This window comes from Clarias gariepinus, chromosome 16 (assembly GCF_024256425.1).
Source record: "Clarias gariepinus isolate MV-2021 ecotype Netherlands chromosome 16, CGAR_prim_01v2, whole genome shotgun sequence".
NCBI lineage: Eukaryota > Metazoa > Chordata > Actinopteri > Siluriformes > Clariidae > Clarias > Clarias gariepinus.
Window position 1 is genome coordinate 6,353,151 of NC_071115.1, and position 21,257 is coordinate 6,374,407.

A 21,257-nucleotide genomic window follows, 5' to 3' on the forward strand; every position below is an offset into this window, starting at 1 on the left:
GTCTTTTCCGTTTCTTTGTTTATGTGAGAAATTTATTTCTGTTTTGTTTTTGTTAGTTCTTTTGCAATTTAAATTTGTACCATGAAACAAAATAAAAAAGTAATTGAAATAAAACATTTTCAGATGACAATGCAACGTGAAAATATATTATTTGCGTGTAAAAAAAACACATGACCTTTTTAATATTATTCATTTGTTTACAATTTCAATGTTAAAACTATATTAATGATGAAAATCCAATTGTGAAGATGTATAAAAAAAATTATGAAAAAGAATATAAATTGAAAGAATTGAACTTGATTATAAAAAGATTCTAAACAAACGAAGCACAAATAAATCATTTGCAAAAAAAACCCACATAAACACCATTTAATCATGTGAAAGCTGAATTGAAAGTTCATTGTTTGTAAAAATCACAAGTAAACAATAAAACTTTAAAAAATTCAATGTGAAAGAAAATTTTTTGCAAAAAGTAAAAAAAAAAGTGCAAAAAAAAAAAATCACTTATGGAAAGTAAAAGGTCACCTGTGAGAAAAAAATCTAAGTGAATGTGCATTTAAATGTGATCAATAAATCAACAAATAACATATTAAAATAATATAAATTAAATAATCACATAAAAATTTAATGTTAAAGATGTTTAAAAATCATGTAAAAATGTAATATGGAAATATATAGAGCATATAAAAAACAGTTGTGTAAGATAAACAATAAATAAAAAAAAGAATAAAAAAGCATCATCTGTATAAAAAGTCTCAAGAAAAAAATTGTGTAAGGAGATTATATGTCAAAATTATTAATACGTTTATTTTATGTTAAAAAATCACAAGAGTAAAATTAAGCATTGAGTGAAAAACTGACGCGGGTAAAAAATATCACAAGTAAAAGCTGAATGCTAAAACCAAATGTGAAAAAAAAGCAAAAAAAAAAAAAAAAAAAAAGAAATAAATTAAAAGTATTTAAAAAAATCATGTAAATATAATTAAATAATTTATAAAAGATTCTGCATTAAAATGGTCATCTTTTGTACATACTGTATTCAAATCTGTAAAATAAATAAATCATATGTAAAAGAAGTATTTGGTCACCTACAGTACAAACAAGCAAGATTTCTGCCTCTCACAGACCTGTAACTTCTCCTTTAAGAGGCTCCTCTGTCCTCCACTCGTTACCTGTATTAATGGCATCTGTTTAAACTCATTATCAGTATAAAAGACACCTGTCCACAACCTCAAACAGTCACACTCCAAACTCCACTATGGCCAAGACCAAAGAGCTGTCAAAGGACACCAGAAACAGAACTGTAGATCTGCACCAGGCTGGGAAGACTGAATCTGCAGTAGGTAAGCAGCTCGGTGTGAAGAAATCAACTGTGGGAGCAATTATTAGAAAATGGAAGACGAACAAGACCACTGATAATCTCCCTCGATCTGGGGCTCCACGCAAGATCTCACCCCGTGGGGTCAAAATGATCACAAGAACTGTGAGCAAAAATCCCAGAACCACACGGGGGACCTAGTGAATGACCTGCAGAGAGCTGGGACCAACGTAACAAAGGCTACCATCAGTAACACACTGCGCCGCCAGGGACTCAAATCTGAAGTCCCTGGCGGCGCCAGAAGTCCTGCAGTGCCAGATGTGTCCCCCTGCTTAAGGTAGTACATGTTCAGGCCCGTCTGAAGTTTGCTAAAGAGCATTTGGATGATCCAGAAGAGGATTGGAAGAATGTCACATGGTCAGATAACACCAAAATAAAACCTTTTGGTAAAAACTCAACTTGTCGTGTTTGAAGCTACTGTGAAGCATGGGGGTGGAAACATCATGCTCTGGGGCTGTTTTTCTGGGACCAGGACGACTGATCCGTGTAAAGGAAAGAATGAATGGGGCCATGTATCGTGAGATTTTAAATGAAAACCTCTTTCCATCAGCAAGGGCATTGAAGATGAAACGTGGCTGGGTCTTTTAGCATGACAATGATCCCAAACACAACGTCCGGGCAACGAAGGAGTGGCTTTGTAAGAAGCATTTCAAGGTCCTGGAGTGGCCTAGCCAGTCTTCAGATCTCAACCCCATAGAAAATCTTTGGAGGGAGTTGAAAGTCCGTGTTGCCCAGCGACAGCCCCAAAACATCACTGCTCTAGAGGAGATCTGCATGGAGGAACGTGCCAAAATACCAGCAACAGTGTGTGAAGACCTTGTGAAGACTTACAGAAAACGTTGGACATCTGTCATCGCCAACAAAGGGTATATAACAAAGTATTGAGATGAAGTTTTGTTATGGACCAAATAATTATTTTCCACCATAATTTGCAAATAAATTCTTTAAAAATGCTACAATGTGATTTCATTACGCTACTACGTTTACATGGGCAGTATTTCTTCAATCATTTAAGATTAGAGATTCCAGCCTAACTGTTTACACTCAACCGTTTATTATTCCGATTATTAGTGAAATATCAGTGTCCACTTACTGTAACACCCTTACTGATGTGAATCTAATTGAAGCACACGGAGTGTATCCGCTCCCATCATACGGCACGATACGGCGGTGCTGAGTGAATCACTCAATCACATCACACGGCTGTTAGTTTTACCTCATAAGACCCAGCAATTAACTGACTCATAGGCAGGTCACACACCCTGATCAGGAGCGATGGACTGATCCAGTGTGGTTTAACCAGCTTTAGATTGGACTCTACGTGTGGCGATGATGTCATCAGACATGTATGACTAAACCTTCAGAGCAGAAATCAATATATACGGGATCGAACCCGAGTGACCGGTGACTCACTGCAGCTGCTGGATGATCAGCTCCTCCTCGTTCAGGTACTTGAGTCTCTCCTCCTCCACCAGGAGGCGCTGTCTCTGAAGAGGATCCTCCTGCTTCCTCAGAGCGTCACACACTCGCACACTCAGCTCCGCCTCCGTCCGCTTCACAAGAGAGCGCACTGATTCCTGGTTCTGCAGCTACACACACACACACACAGGCAAGGGGTTAGCATTAAGGCATGTACACACACACACTTACATATACACCCACATACTCACACACACACACACACACACACACACACACACACACACACACAGGCAAGGGGTTGGCATTAAAGCATGTACACACACACTTACATATACACCCACATACTCACACACACACACACACACATCCAACCAAGAACGCACACACAGGCTCATTTACAATCACACACACACACACACACACACACACACACACACACACACACACACACACACAGGCAAGGGGTTAGCATTAAAGCATGTACACACACACACTTACATATACACCCACATACTCACACACACACACACACCTACACACACACAACCGAGAACTCACACACAGGCTAATATTCACACACACACACACACACACACACACACACACACCTAACCAAGAACTTACACACAGGCTCATTTACAATCACACACACACACACACACACACACACACACACACACAGGCAAGGGGTTAGCATTAAAGCATGTACACACACACTTACATATACACACACATACACACACACACACACACACACACACACACACACACACACCTACACACACACAACCAAGAACTCACACACAGGCTAATATTCACACACACACACACACACACACACACACCTAACCAAGAACTTACACACAGGCTCATTTACAATCACACACACACACACACACACACACACACACACACACACACACACAGGCAAGGGGTTAGCATTAAAGCATGTACACACACACACTTACATATACACCCACATACTCACACACACACACACACACCTACACACACACAACCGAGAACTCACACACAGGCTAATATTCACACACACACACACACACACACACACACACACACACACACACACACACACACCTAACCAAGAACTTACACACAGGCTCATTTACAATCACACACACACACACACACACACACACACACACACACACACACACACACACACACACAGAGAATAATATTGTGTTAAATCACTTCAGCCTGATTCCTGACACAGCTCTCTGAACTCACAATAACAAACACACACTACTAGCTAAGAGGCTTTCAGAAATAATCACTGTTTTATTTATTAGATTTCACTGCTGTAAGAATAAACAGCCTTAAAGATCGAGAGAGAGAGAGAGAGAGAGAGAGAGTGTGTGTGTGTGTGTGTGTGTGTGTGGGTGAGGGAGAGAAAGAGAGATAAAACGTGTGTCTCGCAGCACAGCTCAGGTTCAGTGCAGAGCTCAGCCAAATAAAATATGTTGTGTACACCAGTTTTTTAACCTTAACAGAGAGCGCGCGTGCATGTGTGTGTGTGTGTGTGCGTGTGTGTGTGTGTGTGTGTCTGTTCTTGACAGCCTTCTCCTTCACCGCTTTAGGATGTCTTATCACGCAGGATCTTTAAACCTTAAGTGAAAGTTTTGGCCTTAAGGAGTAAACTGCATAAGATGAAGCATATGGGACCCTATGTGTGTGTGTGTGTGTGTGTGTGTGTGTGTGTGTGTAATCCTGAAGTAAGCACTTTCTCTCTGCTGTTTCCAAAAAAAGTTGTTTTTTTTCTGTATCATTGTGTAGTCCATCTATAACAATATGTGTGTGTGTGTGTGTGTGTGTGTGTGTGTGTGTGTGTGTGTGGCATCTACATGCATGCAGGCTTGTCTACCCATCTGTATGTCTTTTGGGTTATTCTCACTGCAGTTGAAGAATTCATGAACTTTGTATATTATTACACACATCATTCCTATCGTCTCAGGCAATTCGGCGGGGTCAAAGGTCATAGCTCATGCTCAGACCCCGAGCTCATGTGGCTAACTGGTTAATCAGCCCTGCCACTTAGGTCGTGCTCTCTGGTCCAGAACAATTGACACCAATCTTGCTGTTCTCTGTGTGTGGATTCCACATGTACTTCTGTAGTGCTGCCTTCATCTTCATCTATGAGAGATAGTGAGGCCACGCCTCCCTTGTCCAGACTGACAGGTAGTGTGGCCACACCTTCTCTCTTAATATGGAAGAAACACAGACTACACCTTCTTTTTAGGGCCTGAAGGCACAAAGACTACGCCTCCTTAATGCTTAATAAAAGGAGTGGAGGCCACGCCTACTTTAGTGGAACTGACAGATACAGAGGCCACGCCTCCATCAATGTTAGTAAACTCATAGAAGCCACAATTCCTTCAGTGGGACTGACACATAAAGAGGGCATGCCTACTTCACTGTTACTAAAGAAAATTAAGCCACGCCTTCTTCAGTGGGATTGACAGATACAGAGGCCACGCCTCCTTTGCAGTTACTAAATGTATAAAAGCCACGCCTTCTTCAGTGGAACTGATAGATACACAAGCCACGCCTCCTTCATTGTTACCAAAGATCTAGATCCCACGCCTCTTTCAGTGAGATTGACACATACAGAGGCCACACCTCCTTCGCTGTTACTAAAGGTATAGAGACCACGCCTTCTTCAGTGGAACTGATAGATACACAAGCCATGTCTCCTTTATTGTTACTAAAGAGGTAGATGCCACACCTCCTTCAGTGGGATTGACACATACAGAGGCCACGCCTTCTTTACTGTTACTAAAAGCATAGAGGCCACGCCTTTTTTAGTGGAACCATTGGATACTCAAGCCACGCCTCCTTCATTGTTACTAAACATGTAGATGCCACGCCTCCTTCAGTGAGATTGACACATACAGAGGCCACACCTCCTTCGCTGTTACTAAAGGTATAGAGGCCACGCCTTCTTCAGTGGAACTGATAGATACGCAAGCCACGCCTCCTTCACTGTTACTAAAGATGTAGATGCCACACCTCCTTCAGTGGGATTGACACATACAGAGGCCACACCTTCTTTACTGTAACTAAAAGTATAGAGGCCACGCCTTCTTCAGTGGAACTGATAGATACACAAGCCACGCCTCCTTCATTGTTACTAAACATGTAGATGCCACGCCTTCCTTAGTGGGATTGACACATACAGAGGCCACACCTCCTTCACTGTTACTCTGGAACAGAGGTCATGGCTTTTGAGTGGGTCTAATAGATATAAAGGCCACGCCTCCATTAGTGCGATTGGCAGGTATAAAGGCCATGCTTTCTCCATAATGCCAATTTCAGGCCGTCTTTGTTTGGACCACAAGTGTTAACAGTTTGCAGACGTCACGGTTTGGTATGTTTTTGGTACACTGAAGTAAAAACTTTTAAAGATATAAACTATAAATAGTGGCAAACCGGCTATAAATTGCTGAACACAACGAGTGTAGATGAAGGCACATCCTGTCGTCTCGGTGTCTGGGTGCTACTGTAAGCTGTTTGTGAATAGTAACAGCACTGTCTATAGCAAACAGAGCAAACAATGGTTCTCTTCAGGTAAGCGAGATTTAAAGGATATTCTTGAAACATTCCTTGCTATTTATTTTTCACAACTATGTGGATCCCTGTGAGTAAGTGGGAAACATGTCCTTCCTACAACGCCAGAACAGAAGACAACTTGGGATCTTCTCCCCAAATCCGAGTTCCATCCCTGTTCATGAGGGGACATCAAATCAACACGGCTGCTCACAGCATAAGACATAAACAAGGTGAAAATTCCTGCCTTTAACTAGAACAATAGGATATACTCTATATACAAGTACAAGGGTGAGTCAAAAATTATCCGCACTCTGTTTTTTAAATCTCTTTGTCCATCTGTCAACAAGCTTTTGTACGGTATTCCCTCATAATTGTGTTTTTATTTATTTATTTATTGCTGTGAGCCACGAATGCACCACTGTCTTCACTTCTTCATCAGAAGTGAAGAAGCTTTTCATTGAACGAAACAGTTAGAGCAAGATCAGGACTATAGCGAGGATGCTTTAACACCTCAAAACAAGGTTTTTGTAGAGTGTTGAGAGTGTGAGCAGAAGTGTGGACTGTTGATTGTTGAACCTTCTTCTCATAATGTTCCTATACTGGCTGTTTAGAATCTGTTCTTCGAGCTGATGGCTGATGGACTTTTGAACTTTTCCTTGATTGGCGATTGAGGATGTTTCTGTTCCATGCAAAAGTAGTGATAAATAGTGATGAATCCATAGACGTGTGGCATACTTGTGCAACCTTCTTTGAACGTCTCTATCCATTCATACACACTTCTTCGCGACAAAACATGCATCATTCATTCGAGTTACTCGCCTAGCTTGTTATTAACAAAACGCGAGCATGCAGACGAGCAATTTTCCAGTCTGTCCCTTAAACCTCAGCACTAGTTGAAGCTACCGAGTTAGTTTGGGCGTACCGAATGGTACATCACTAAACTGTTAATCTCTTCACATACAAACCAGGATTTATCCTTCAGTAAACTAAGATGCTTGCTTTTTAAACCAACACTACTCCTCCACACTGCCACGAGGACGTGATTTCCCCAAAGAGACAACAAAGTGGACCCTCACTCCTCTTCCACCCACTCTTTTTTTTTTTTTTTTTTTTGCATTTTCGCTGTTTGAGTTCTTGTTGAAATCTTTGTGAACTCTCAGTAAACTCTCAGCATGTGGTTGAACATCGCTCCTGCTTGCTCTGTCTGTGCGTTTTTCTCCCATTTTGACGAGGCTTGACAGAGATGCCTGCAGTTTTAGGGACGACGGCTCTGCGTCTTGAGGAGCTCAATCAATGCTCGCTGATTTCCTTTTTATCTTCGCAGAGACTCTCGACTTCACGAAGACCTTGATGTGTCAGAGACGTTTCAGACTAAACTTCCAACGTGTGCTACCAAGGCCAGGGATTTAATAGAGCATTAAGGGTGATAAAACACTTAGCGGTGAGCCTTTGATCGTTCATAATGTGAAATGGAGCTACAGCATACGAACACCCCGTCCTGCGAGGAATGAAATGTATCTTTACCTGCATCTTGCGGAGCTGGGCGAGCTGCTTGCGAAGGTCAGTGGCGTTCTGTTTGAGCTCGTGTAGGTGAAGCTGCATCTGGAGTTTAGACACGGTGGAGGTGTGTGGGCTCGCAGGCGGAGGAGGCATCAGGGCCAGCGGGGCCGACGGGGTCAGAGCTAAGGGACAAGGGTCATGGAAGCAAAGGTCATGTGTTACTTATATAAGTAGCAAAGCCTACACACCTAAGTGTTCTGAGGCACATAGACATGACACTTTGGTCCACACCTGCCCACACCATGTAATCCCTCTGTTACAGACACACACACACACACACACACACACACACAGAGTGAACGTGGCACACTGTCTCCTCCAAAGTCCATTCAGTCGGAGCAAGCATGCCGTTAGTGTGAATTTAATTTAGGAGAACCAGCGGCCCGAACACTGGGAAGCTGAGACAGATAAAGTGCACAATCCAGTGAAAACACAACCCTACACACACACACACACTGAAGTGACAATTTATTAGGTCCACTTTTCACTTCTGTATGTGTAGAATTATCTATAACTCTAAGGTGTATTTAGTGGTGTACAAAGTATTGGCACCCCCAATACTCACCTGTTCTTTAAAGAACCCATAAAACTATCTTGTCCAGGTTTTGGTCAATATTTTATGATAGAAGTACTTAAAATACAAGACTAAATAACAGGTTTATAATTTTATATTTAAGAAATCAATACATTTAATAACCTCAATGCATAGTTTCTTCTCCAATACACACTATTACGGATAGATCTCACCCATGGCATGCCAATGCTGTCATTACTTCTATCAGTTTCCTGTCTCTATCATTTCTGCTGCAGTATTTTGTAACGCACAAGCTCAGGTATTTCAACACTTCAGGCGGAGGAGGCTATTGTGACAGGAACTGAGTCTCAATAGACATGAGAAATCAAAGGCAAACAAACAAACAACTCAAACACAACAGCAGAAGAACTCGACACATTTTTACTTACGGAATGCAATAGAAGCAGTCACTTTAATAAGCAAGTGGAAAGTTTATTTGTTTTAATCTATAGATTATTGGGTCTGAGAAACAGGAATTGACTCTGGAATTTAAAATGCTTATTTTATAAGCCTTTTTTAAAAAAAACATTTTTGCTAAAGTTTTTCAAAATTTGTTGTTTCATTTCTATGTTGAAAATCATGGACAGTAGCGTTGCCACATATCCCTTAATTGGGCAAAAAAACCACATGTGGCAACATATATTTGGTATATTTTTCCATACAAAGAAGTATATAAATTATACCTTATACAAACATTTAAATTTTTTCTATATTTATTTTTTGTGTAATTTCTTGCATATTTGTATTACTGATATATATATATATATATATATATATATATATATATATATATATATATATATAAAAAGATCTTATTATGACATTCTTTTAAACATAAATTAAATCAAAAGCTGATAATCTTAAATGGTTTAATTCATTTATAATGTTATTTTAAAAGTTGTTGCTGTATAAAACCTATATACGTTGTTTTAAAATTTGGTCTCCTCCTGTAGGGGACAATTTTGTCTAAAATATATATGTCGCCTAAAATTTTTTTGCATAAAAAAAAGTAAAAAAAAAAAAAGACAAATTTCAAGCGTGAATTAGTTTCAATACAGCACATATATTATTCATAACTGCCTTTTGATAAAATTATAAAAGAATTATTAGATCGATATGACCACATTTAAGTTGCTACAATGTGATGTTTTTGCCTTGTTTTTTAAAGTGGGAAAAAAAAGCCGAAAAATGATTCACGAAAGAAAAAAAACAAAACCAATCAAAGATTGATCTAAGGATGAGAACATTAGGACCCGGTTCATTGCTAATCACTACCTAACATGATACGGTACATATTATATTGAATACTAACAGCTAGTTGTTACCATGGAAACATCAGCATCTGTATTGATATATAGCAACAGATTGATTACTGTGACGAATGCCTGGTCTCAACTTAGATCAAAAAAGAAATCACCTTATGGTAGTGAATAGCGAGCGTGAGAGATCATTAATGCGAGCAAGTCATTAATTATATATGTGAACCTAATAAAAAGGCCGTTCAGTGGACACACAAACACACAGAAATCAGTTACAGTAGGGTGAGACTGTCAGACTTTGGAGGAGAGAGAAGGAGCTATATAGAAAACACACACACACACACACACACACACACACACACACACACAGTAAATAGATAGATATAAAAAGCTTGTGAGCGCGTGTTTGCACACACAGCTCAAACTGACAGGGGAGAGCAGAGACGGCACTACCTTTCCTCTTCAGCCGGCCAGCTGAAACATACAGTACAGGCAGTCAGAGCGTCCGAGTCGCCGCAGAAACCATTGCAGCCAAATAAATACAGCAGGAATAAAAAGAGCAATGAGGTCTCAGCACTTTGGCACTTAAGGGGCTGTTCTAGAGGGTGGGTAATGGTGAGGGTAAATCCGTAACAGCCACAGAGTCGTCCCTTAGGAGAGATTTCTAACCTTGGATTTGATTCTGCCTCGCTTGGGTAAAAGTGTCCGCCAAATACTGTACGTGAGGTAAGGACTGAATGAAATACTCTGGGGTGTGGGGTTAGAGGACAATAAATCAATAACATGGTGTGGAATTACTGTTACTGCAACGGAAGTAGATTTTCTTCTTAGAACATCATGATCTAAGTGTTGTATTGCTCTTATTCCAAAGAAAAGAAAAAATTCTTAATCATTAAAGAACAACAGTTTATAGTTACAGGTACATACGTTTTATGTATACTATAGAATATAAAAAGATTAATACTTTGTTATGTTACATCAAGTCTCTGAACTGTTTCTGAAAAAAATTTTGACAGCAAAATGAGATAAACATTATTTTCAGACTTTTACTCATTCTGGCGTGTTATTATTCTTTGTCTGTAACAAAACTTTTAATTGGAAAACTGCTATGCTTCTTTTAAAATCCACGTTTTTGGCAAACCATAAGAAGGAACAGCTGTGTTACATAGTAAAACAAGACGCATCTCAAAATGCCAATCGTATCATTTCTATCTGTTCCATAATTAGCGAAGAGAAACTACTGGCTGGGCGAAATAGCGGGTATTGTGACTAAACTAGATGCGTTCAGTAGATTTTTGGGGAATGTTGAAGGATGTGTACACTCCATTGTTACTGTCATTGGAGTTACCCCAGCATCCAGGAACTAAAGGTACCGTATGCGTCGAAGGTTTTGAGATTATGTGATTTGGACATCGTGCCAACACCAGATTATATGGATTTATAGCGTTTTGCAAAATCATACAAAGTTCGCACTTATATAACCCAAACTATTTTAACATATTACATTGATATTTCTTTTTTTATCACTCTTGTAGCTCAAAGAAAACATACACAAAATAATATACCAAAAACTGCTTAAATGGAATGATCTCATTCTGCTGTCAAACTGTTTAACTGTAACCTTATTTTTCCTTCTGCTGTATAACTTTACCTTGACTTTATCGTACAGACAACTCCCCCCCCCCCCCCATCTTTATTGCTATAAGGGCTTTCTTCAATTATATAATTAGATAGCATTTTTGAACAGCAAAATATGACTATAGAGGTGCAGCAGACGGAATTGTCAGTGCTGTTGGGGTAGAAAATAAACCAAACCAACAATGCCTGGCAATCAGTATGGAGACTTTAACAAGGCTGTGGTATAAATATAATGTAAAGCTGAGGAGTGTGTGTGTGTTTGTGTGTGTGTGTTGTGGGGGCAAGCCTGGAGAAAGCGTCTAAGTGATGGTACCCTTTGGAAAACCATCAAAGCTTTAAATGTAAACCATCACTCTCTCTCTACATCACTCTGTTTGTGTGTGTGTGTGTGTGATTGTAAAAGATCACAGGGTAATGCCAGACTCTGTGTGAAGCAAGTGTACATAAAAAGGCTGCTAAAGGATGCATTTTCTTTTGTTCCGTGGTTTTAAAAAAAAGAGATTTAAACTGTTCTCTATTTATGCCAAATGTAGGAGCGTTTCGGAGAGGAAGGGCTTCGTGGACATGTCTAGCTTGTGGAGCAGATTAGTATTTAAAAAAAAAAAAAAAAACACCCATGACCCCGTCGCCGGTTTTCCTTCCATGGATCTCTGGAAGTCCTGACTAGTCCAAAACAGGAACATCCCAGAAGACCTGCAGTTTTGGTCTGACCCAGTTGTCTAGCCAACACAATTTGGCCCTTGCCACAGTAGCTACATTTTTAATATCTGGTTACAATAGCGACTGGAAGTGGGTGTGATATACGTAATAGGCGGCAAGTGATCCTTGTTTCCCTGAAGTTGATGTGTTGGAAGCAGAAAGAAAATTGGCAAACGTAAGGATTCAAGTTTCTTTGATGAGGGACAAATTGTGATGGTTAGGCGACTGGGTCAAAGCAACTCCAAAACTGCAGCTTTAGTTTCTGGGATGTGGTCTGGGATGTGATTCTGCAGTGGTCAGGACTTCCCAAAAGTGATTCAAGGAAGGAAAACCCGTCAAATGGCGACAGAGTCATGGGCGGCCAAGGTTCACTGATGCACGTGGGGGGTGAAGTCTGGCCTGTGCAGTCTGATCCAATAGAAGCGCTGGTGTAGATCAAATTGCTGAAAGGTGAATGCTGATTGTGATAGAAAAGTGCCTTCTTAAAACGAAAATACTTAAATCATTCTGGTGGCCATTTTGTTACTGACAAGCCCCCGATTTGGATAAAAAAAAAAAATGCAAGTTCCCACGTCCTCATTATGACGTTGTTGTGCTCAGATGCGCTCATCTTGTAAATCTGATCAAATGTCTAATACTAATTTGTATATTTTTAGTATATACAGTATACAGGACAAAAATAAAGAAGAAAACATTAAACATTTTGTATCAAATCTGATTTTTTTGCTAGGTTGTTTCAGATGTTTGAACTGCATTTTTTCATTTGTAAGTTATATTATAGTTAAATTAGTAAGAATGCCACTAATTAGCATGAAATCCATTTTAACAGTCAAAGGTGACACTTCACAGCATTGCAAGAGTTCAGGAGGACAAGGTCTACTCACTTCCTGTGCCCGAGCCGTCGCTGGTGGACTCCGTCTTCTCGCTGGAAGAGAAAGGGAAGGGCCGTGAGAAGTCGGTCCCTGGGTCCCGAGGGCAACCCGCCATCATGCAGAGCCGCAGCAGGCCGCATCTGAGGATCACACAGCCGTGATACTGCCACAGCCCGACACGGGACGGCAAAACGCACAACCACCTCACACTCATCAGGTAACGCTCCGGTAGCTGATCTACTCTGGCGTCCACACCCACCAACTAAACACCAGCAAACTCATAAACGGGGGAATAATAATGCTAATGTTAAGATCTCCCCCCCAGAATACACACTCATTACATCATTTTTATTTTGGAAGAGTTTCCGGATGCATTATTGGCGTGTGTGGAAAACTCTCACAGCTGACCTGTTCACACAGTAAACACTATACTGTATAAATACTTATATTTATACTACCACTAATACTACTGTCCTTTCAACAAATTAATAAAAATGAACTAATAGCTCCATGATAGCCCTGTCCCACATTAGCTCATATAATAACAAGCTATCTATCTTGTACAATGGGATCAAAAGTCTGAGTTCACTGGCGTTTATTTCTTAATCAAAAACTCAATCAAAAAAAGTTATACAGCAAAAATTATAAATATTTTTAAATTTAGCCTAACCTATTTATAATTTCTTAAAATTAATTTACAACAAACAGAAATAAATTAATAAGCTTACTTTTAGTAAAATTGCATTTTTATAAATTTTGATTTTTTCAAAAAATAAATTCCCATCTACTATTTTTTGTTCCCATCTACATTTTTTTAAATATAAGTTTTAGTAGCCTTTAGTAGCTATGACTAGAAATACACTTCATAATTGTATTTTTTGTTATATGTCATTTTAAAGGTTGCTAATATTGCTTAATGAGTCTCTTAAAACAGGTTTACATGTATGCAAGGTCAAAAAACACTTTAGTTTTCTCCAAAAATAGATTTAATTTTACCCCATTTCTAAATGATTCGTAAACTGACTCGTGTGAAGCAGTTCGAAGATTCAGTCTGTCTAAACCCCCCCTTGCCCTTACTGCTGTGATTGGTCTGATGGCGCGGTGATTTATGACTGGTCAACCGCTACAGCGTGTGTCGGAAAAAATACCGCCATGACCATAACTGAATGAAGGCTCTGGAGACCCGTCAATACATAGAAAAGATGGCGTCGGTTTTTCGAGCCGGGGTCTGATGATGAAACGCTTAACGTGACACATCGACAAGAAACTAGCACGACTGTTTCGCTAGCACAACTGGAGCAGGACGTTTCTCAGTGTAAATGTTAATGAACTGCAACTGAACTCTAACACTCGCGAAGTGTGCATGCCACTTGCCCTTCTACGGCAAGCCCTGAGGGGGAAAATGCATCATTTCTGGTGAATGGTGGAGAATAAACAGTAAAAAGGTTTTCGCCTGCTCCCGTTATATATATAAAATATATAATTTTGTCTTTTATGGCAGCACACAATACTGCATCATAGCACGTCTGCTTCTAATACGATGTGTTATCATAAATATTACAGTCTATCTTTTCGACACCTAATGTTTATCTGACACATCTGTAGCCTACGTGTGAATACTCTACGCAGGAAATCCAACATTTCACCAAACAGAGGAGAAAAAAAACCTAAGTTGATTGATTAACTTAGATTTAATCAGTAGAGATTTTTATACCTTAACGCTGTCGAATTCTGGATTCTGATTGGTCAGAGGATGTTGATTCATTGTCCAGAACAAGCGGTATAAAAATCTATGTGAATGCACTTGTTCTAGTATGTTATTGTTTCTACTTGTAAAGTCGAGCCCATAAATTTTGGAACAAGGATAGTGTGGTGTGGGGTGGGGGGTTGGTATAATGGCATTTGCCATCTGTACATCAGCACATTGAGATTGAAATGAAACACACAAGATAGGAGCAAAGTCAAGACTTTCAGACTTAATTTAAGGGGTTCACAAAAGTATGGCATTAAATCTTCAGGAATCACAGCCATTTTCACATACACACACAAACAAACACCCCATTTTTAGGGGGTCACATTTTTTAATTGAAGCTGAAAGGCTTGACTTCGCCCCTATCTCCTAGTACTTCATTTTTCAATTTAACATGGTTGTTGTACCAGAAAGACCAAATCCCAACAAACATTTCTTTATTCCAATATTTATGGTCCGGACTGTATATTGGACATATTTAACAGAAACGTTGTTGTATGCAAAAATGTATGCTCTCACTCACTCATGGTTTGACTTTATCCTGTATACAGGGTCACGTAGTGCCAATCCATTGCAGGGCACACACACCTACTCATATGCACATTCATACACTCCGGGCAAATTTGGGAACACCAATTAGCCTAATGTGCATGTCTTTGAACTGTGGGAGGAATCTAGGGCACCTGGAGAAAACGCACAGGAAGAACGTGCAACCTCCATGCACACAGGCTCGAGGCGGAAATCGAACCCAGACCCTGAAGGTGCAAGGCGACAGTGCTAACCACTAAGCCACAGCGCCGCCCTGAAAAATGCAGAATTGTTAATAAAGTTAGAAGGAGTCACCGGAGTTAGCACTTTTGTATTTGTAATATTTTGCAGCTTCTTAGAAAACCTCAAAAGGGTTTTTTGCCTATTAACTTTTTAAAGGAGAGAGAGAAAGAGAGACCATTTAATCATACGTATAAAATGCTCATCTTTAATATTTTAATGTTATAGTTGATCTTTTTGTAAAACTGATAAAACAAACACATTTGATAGTGGACTCAGACTTTTGCGATCTGACTCTGTGTGTGTGTGTGATCTGCTCCCTGTATAGATCTGGACACTTAATGCTGATATGGATGAGTTCCAGATGTGCGTTCATGACTGTCCATCAAAAGCGAATATACCAGGGTGAAAGTGGAAGACGAGGCAGCGCCCACGATGCAGGGACGATACGCTCCGCGGACGACAGGCCCGCGGATGCAAAACACATCGCACAACAGTCCACACTGCGTCTGAGCGTTACAAAAACACAAGCGGATGAGAAGAACTGAGCGACAGCCGGTGGCTTTGGAGAAACAAAAGAGTCGTATAAGCTTAATGACACACGTAAGACACACGCACACTGCTCGATGTCAATGCATGTGATGTTTCGTGTTGAATGGCTGAGCTTCAGTAAATGAGAACGACATTCAGTATGAGTGGTTTAAATGCCTGTGAGTGGTGTAGACAGTTTATATTGTATGCGTCTGCCTATTTATATTTATGCATGTATGTATGTGTGTGTGGGTGCGTGTGTGTGTGTGTGTGTCTTACGTGCTGTCGCTGTCCGGTGCTCTAGTAAGGACGCTTTGTACCAAGCCTGTGAGGCTCGCTATCTGTTTCTCCATTGCTTCCATACGATCTCTGCTAAAAAAGTACCAATAATTAGTGAAAACACAAACACACACACATACACACTTAGACACATGCATATTAACGATAAGTGCAGATAATTAAGGTTTAAAACAAACCCAAACTTAACCTTAGTAAAATTTTAAGCAGATTTTCTAAAGAGGACTGACAAAATCCAACCATGTCAGATCTTTCTATCCTTGTAGGAATTAAATCCCCGTAGACACAAATCTCTCTGTAAATTTTGAGTGCTCCTCACCTCGTGTTAGTCTCGTTCCCGAAGCCGGAAATCACCCTGCCCGTCTCGCCACCCAATGGTTCTGAACTTGAGCTCGGCCTTGACTTTGGACTGTCCACAAACACGGACGAGGACGAATCCTTCCTGAAGCTCTGTCTGACAGGCGAGCCACGGCTCAGCGTCCCCGAGTATGAGTCGGACATCTTCTGAGGAGAGGACGAAGACGACAGCCTGAAGCCCGTGCCCAAAGCGGAGTACGTGTCAGGGTACAGCGGTGCGCCTGGCTTATAGAGCGGGTCATCCAGGTCGCCCTGCAAAGCCACGGCTGAATACGTGCTCAGAGAGCGCACAGAACCGCGACGGTAGAGCCCACCCGGTCCCGGCATGCCCAGCGGCTCTCCCATGGACGCGATGCTTAGCCGATGTCCATCAGGAACCAGGCTGTACGGGTCTGCGTAGAGACTCTCGTTCTTCAGGAGCGCGTTCTTTGCGGCGACTTCCTCGTCGGGTTTGACGTCGCGGCGTTCGAGGATGGCTGACGGAGACGCCGTCATGCCTCCTCCCGGGCCGTGAGCCGGAGACCCGTGGTGTCCGTGTTGTCCGTGCTGAGAGCCGGAGAATGAGGGAGGTCGACCGCCGCTGTAGGAAAGACGGGAACGGGCAGGAGAGGAAGGGGAGGACCCGGAGGAGGGCAGGGTGTTTAGGCGGCGAGTGGGTGATGATTCACGTGAAGCATAGACCATCTCTCTCTGCAAGAAAAAAAGAAAGAGAGAGATGAATCGTTCTGCAGTACAATCATGTTAAGTTAAGCGTTTATTTGTCACATATACATTAGTGCACAATGAAATTCTTTCTTTTGCACATCACAGAATAACTGGGGTCAGAGCGCAGGGTCAGCCAAGATACAGAGCCCCATGGAACAGATAGGGTTAAGGGCCTTGCTTAAAGGCCCAACAATGGCAACCTCATGGAGCTGGAGCTCGAACCGTCTAGTTTCCAATCAACAACTCAGTACCTTAACCCTCTGAGCTACAACTGCCTGCAAAAATCATGTAGACATTGCTGAATGTTTACTGAATTGAGTTTGTTGATAACAAATAATGTTTTAAAAGAGTGTATGGTTGCCTCTTATAAGCTTATGTAAGTCGCACACTCTTGCCGCTTACTCCACAGTTCAGGGAGTACGGTAGCGTAAATGAACTGACTCCACTTCATTTCCGTCCTACAAGACATGGTTACATGGCTGTCACAGATATTAGCCCAAAGGACAGTGTCATGTTCTTGGGTCAGTCTGTCTGCAGGACGACCCGATGTTAATTTAGCCCGAGGGTGACAGCACGGAGACAGGCAGGAAGCAGCTTGAGAATGGGTGAGAACGGAGCCCCAGACTTCCTGCCCCCGTACACTCCCACGTTCTATTCATGACGAGGTAATCCGACTCGGGAGAACTCCTCTGGTTCTGTTCAGTGCTTTCACTCTGCTCGTCTAGAGTTCCGGGAAGAATACTAGACAACATGATGCTAAGATTGAGACACTGCCATCCAGCAAAACACACACACACACACACACACACACACACACCCCTCTGATCATTTTAAAGTTTTTAGACTAGTTTTGGCTCTCCTTTCAGAGTTTGAGGTACATCTAACATAAGTATAGTGGTATATATGTCATGAATTTCAGTCATCCTTCATACACACACTCGAGAGAAAGTAGTTGATGTGCACAGCAGCATGTGCTGCATCCAGGGATCTGTCAGAATGACAAAAAAGGAGTTCACTGAGGGGAAACAAAAGACCAGACACTTTTTTTTTATTTTTATTTTTTTTTAACAAAATTCCACTCTTCTCTGTTTCTTTCAGAGCCTCTTCCATCATGTTTAGAGTTGTGGAGTTCAACCCTTGCACAATAAACTAGCAGACTGTATATCTTCATTGTCTCCAGTGTAAGCTTAATGGGTTCACCAGACACACTCGGTGGCAGAGCCGTCTCAGTTCAATATCTACAACCAGTTCTCAAACAATGTCACCAGGATGGCAGACAATTACTAATTCATTATAATTAAGAAGATGAATGATTCAATATAATGGAACCCTGATTGGTTAAATGTGGATATTGAAATACGAAGTGGAATCATTCTTAGTTCCTTTTGTTCCAAGAGGTGAATTGGACGCCAATCGCCCTCCAGTGCACATGATCGGCTGTGCTGGTTTCAGCCTCGTTTCACGATGAAGGTTCGCTGCCATGTGATTTTAGGACAGCCTAGCTTCTGCTTTCCCTGTTGAGATGTCCACGTCATGGCTGTTTTCTGTTGGCGCTAGACGCAGGATGTGATCTTTACCCCAAACCAGCTTTCAGTGATGATGATGTCAGCTGGGGGCGAGTTGATGTCCAACTATGCACTTTTTCTTCGGTGATGTGGTAGAGGTGTAATATTCAGAGGATATGGTGAAGACAATGCTGTTTGAAATGCTGAAGACTTCCACGTCCTGCATGTATAAATTGCCATCGGGATGACGATCGTGTTCAAGAGCCGCTGCTAGAGACTTCCTGATTTAGCAGGTAACATTGTAGGTGGTGTCACCATCCGGTGTCAGCACGCTCACAAGATGGCTGAATCACATGCTGTCAATTTAAATTTCCTTTAAATTTAGGTTTAAGTTAATTCACGTTTGTGTTTCGCTGGATAGCAGTGTCTCAATCTTAGAGTCATGTTGTCTAGTATTATGCCCGAAACTCTAGACGAGAAATAAGATTAGGAAGTGTTGTACTTTTAGGAAATACAACAAGATGATGTGTGAAGGCATAAACTTTTACTGTTACCATTAATAATAATTTTCTCAAGATAACGTCTTCAAATAACCTTTAAGTGTTTTTTTGGTGCAAGTTGTTACTATAGAAACAATTAAATAATTAGTTTAATGGAATTGTATATTATAATTTGCATGTATCTGGAAATATTGTGAGCATCTACTTTTATAGTGTTTGGGCTAGGCTACACTGTTAGCCTTGCAACAGTTCATTACCTACAGGAGTCGGCCCACGGTGCGATGCAAACCCGCGTTTCCCACAGCTCTTACTATGTAACAGAAGCTGTTTTGTGAAACGAATTTCTATTTTTTTCTTTTTTATGTTCTCATATTGTCACCTAACAGTAGACATCTGTTGATGGTGTGACCCATACAGCCAGATGCTACAGTACAGTATGTGACTATTTTTGGAGTCAATCATTTTGCATAGTCAAAACTACAATGTAACACAACACTCAAAGTAAAACCTAGTCTGGTGAATTATTTCCAGTCTTCCAAAAGCTTTTGGAGGAAACTTATCTTAGTGTTAACTAAAGAATTTGGGGGAACAGTCTATCAATGTTTTCAAAAACTGTCCAAATAACTCAGTACAGAATTACAATTATACTGTACATGAAGAAGAGGTATGATACATAGAATAGTTTATACACTGTTGGCAAACAGGGTTCCTCATGGGTTCTTAGCTTTTATAATGGAGTTAAGCTCTGAACAGAGGAAAAAAAAAGTCTTTATAAAACTCTTTTAAAAAATACTTAGGATAATTAAGATGTCTTAAATTCTTTAAGGAATTGGCTAGAATAAGAAAAAAGTTCTTCTTGAAAACTCTTCCTGAGATTTTACTCGTTTTTGGGTTCATAGGTCTCTAAAGAAGTTCTACTTTGAATCTTCTCTGATTAGAATATAAGTTTAATTAAATGTTCCTCAATGGTTCTTTGGATGATTTAAAGTCTGATGCTTCTTAAAGAAGCCCTACTAGTATTCTTCTCTAATATTAAAGTAAAGTTCTACATGAGATGTCTTTCATGTCTTTTAATCTTTAAATGTTCACAGTTCCTGAAGATGTTCTACTTGGAAGCTTTTTTTAAATGTAAAAACTGGGAAAAAATTCTACATTGAACTTTCTTCAGTTGTCATTTGGATAGTTAAGGGTTTGCAGCATTCTAAAATAGGTCTACTTGGGATCCTGAGAATTTCCTTCAGGATTTTTTGGATATTCAAAGGGTCTTGACTTTCTAAATATTTTCAACTTGATGGCCTCACTGATAAGGAAACAGAGTTTTACCAAAAACCCTATAACCATGAATGGTCCTATGTTTACGAGTTCCCTGTGAATGATATTTGAACTACTTGTAAGGCTTATGTATGGAATCGTGTATGTTTTTGCACCATTTCAGACACAGACATTTCAGACCACACACCTTAAGTATAAGTACAGCTAGCATTAATGGTCTACAGCTAAAGAACAAATGAGCTCCCACACTCACCCGCAGGTCGCCATTGGCCAGGTGCGCAGCTGCTGTATAGGAACCGTAGACTGGCTCTTTGCGGTAAATCTTAATGATGCTGCGGTCCTGAATGTCCCGGACGTCCTCCAGTTCGTAGAAAACGTTACGTGCCTCGTCCTTGATCAGGATGGCTGTGTTGGGGGATTTGAGCATGCTAGCTGTTAGCTTCTGGGGGAACATGTGCACAATGAGGGCGTGTAGAGTCTCCATACTGCTCAACTCATGGGTGATGTGGACGCGTCTCGTCTCATCGCCAAACTGCAGGAACAGCACTCCTGTACAAAGAGGGAAAAAAGGAGAATGAGAAAGATTTGTCTTTCTCTGAC

At 40.7% G+C, this 21,257-nt stretch overlaps 1 protein-coding gene across 1 annotated transcript in view; it reads right to left on the reverse strand.

The window, feature by feature from the left end:
- Window positions 1-21,257, reverse strand: part of srcin1a (SRC kinase signaling inhibitor 1a) — a 79,567-nt gene that overhangs the window by 26,942 nt on the left and 31,368 nt on the right. The window contains exons 5-11 of the mRNA XM_053514071.1: window positions 20,911-21,206; window positions 16,638-17,365; window positions 16,301-16,393; window positions 12,985-13,112; window positions 10,217-10,237; window positions 7,895-8,052; window positions 2,792-2,967 (exon numbers count right to left, since the gene is read on the reverse strand). Coding sequence (XP_053370046.1) covers window positions 2,792-2,967; window positions 7,895-8,052; window positions 10,217-10,237; window positions 12,985-13,112; window positions 16,301-16,393; window positions 16,638-17,365; window positions 20,911-21,206 — 1,600 coding nt within the window. The remainder of the gene's footprint in view (window positions 1-2,791; window positions 2,968-7,894; window positions 8,053-10,216; window positions 10,238-12,984; window positions 13,113-16,300; window positions 16,394-16,637; window positions 17,366-20,910; window positions 21,207-21,257) is intronic.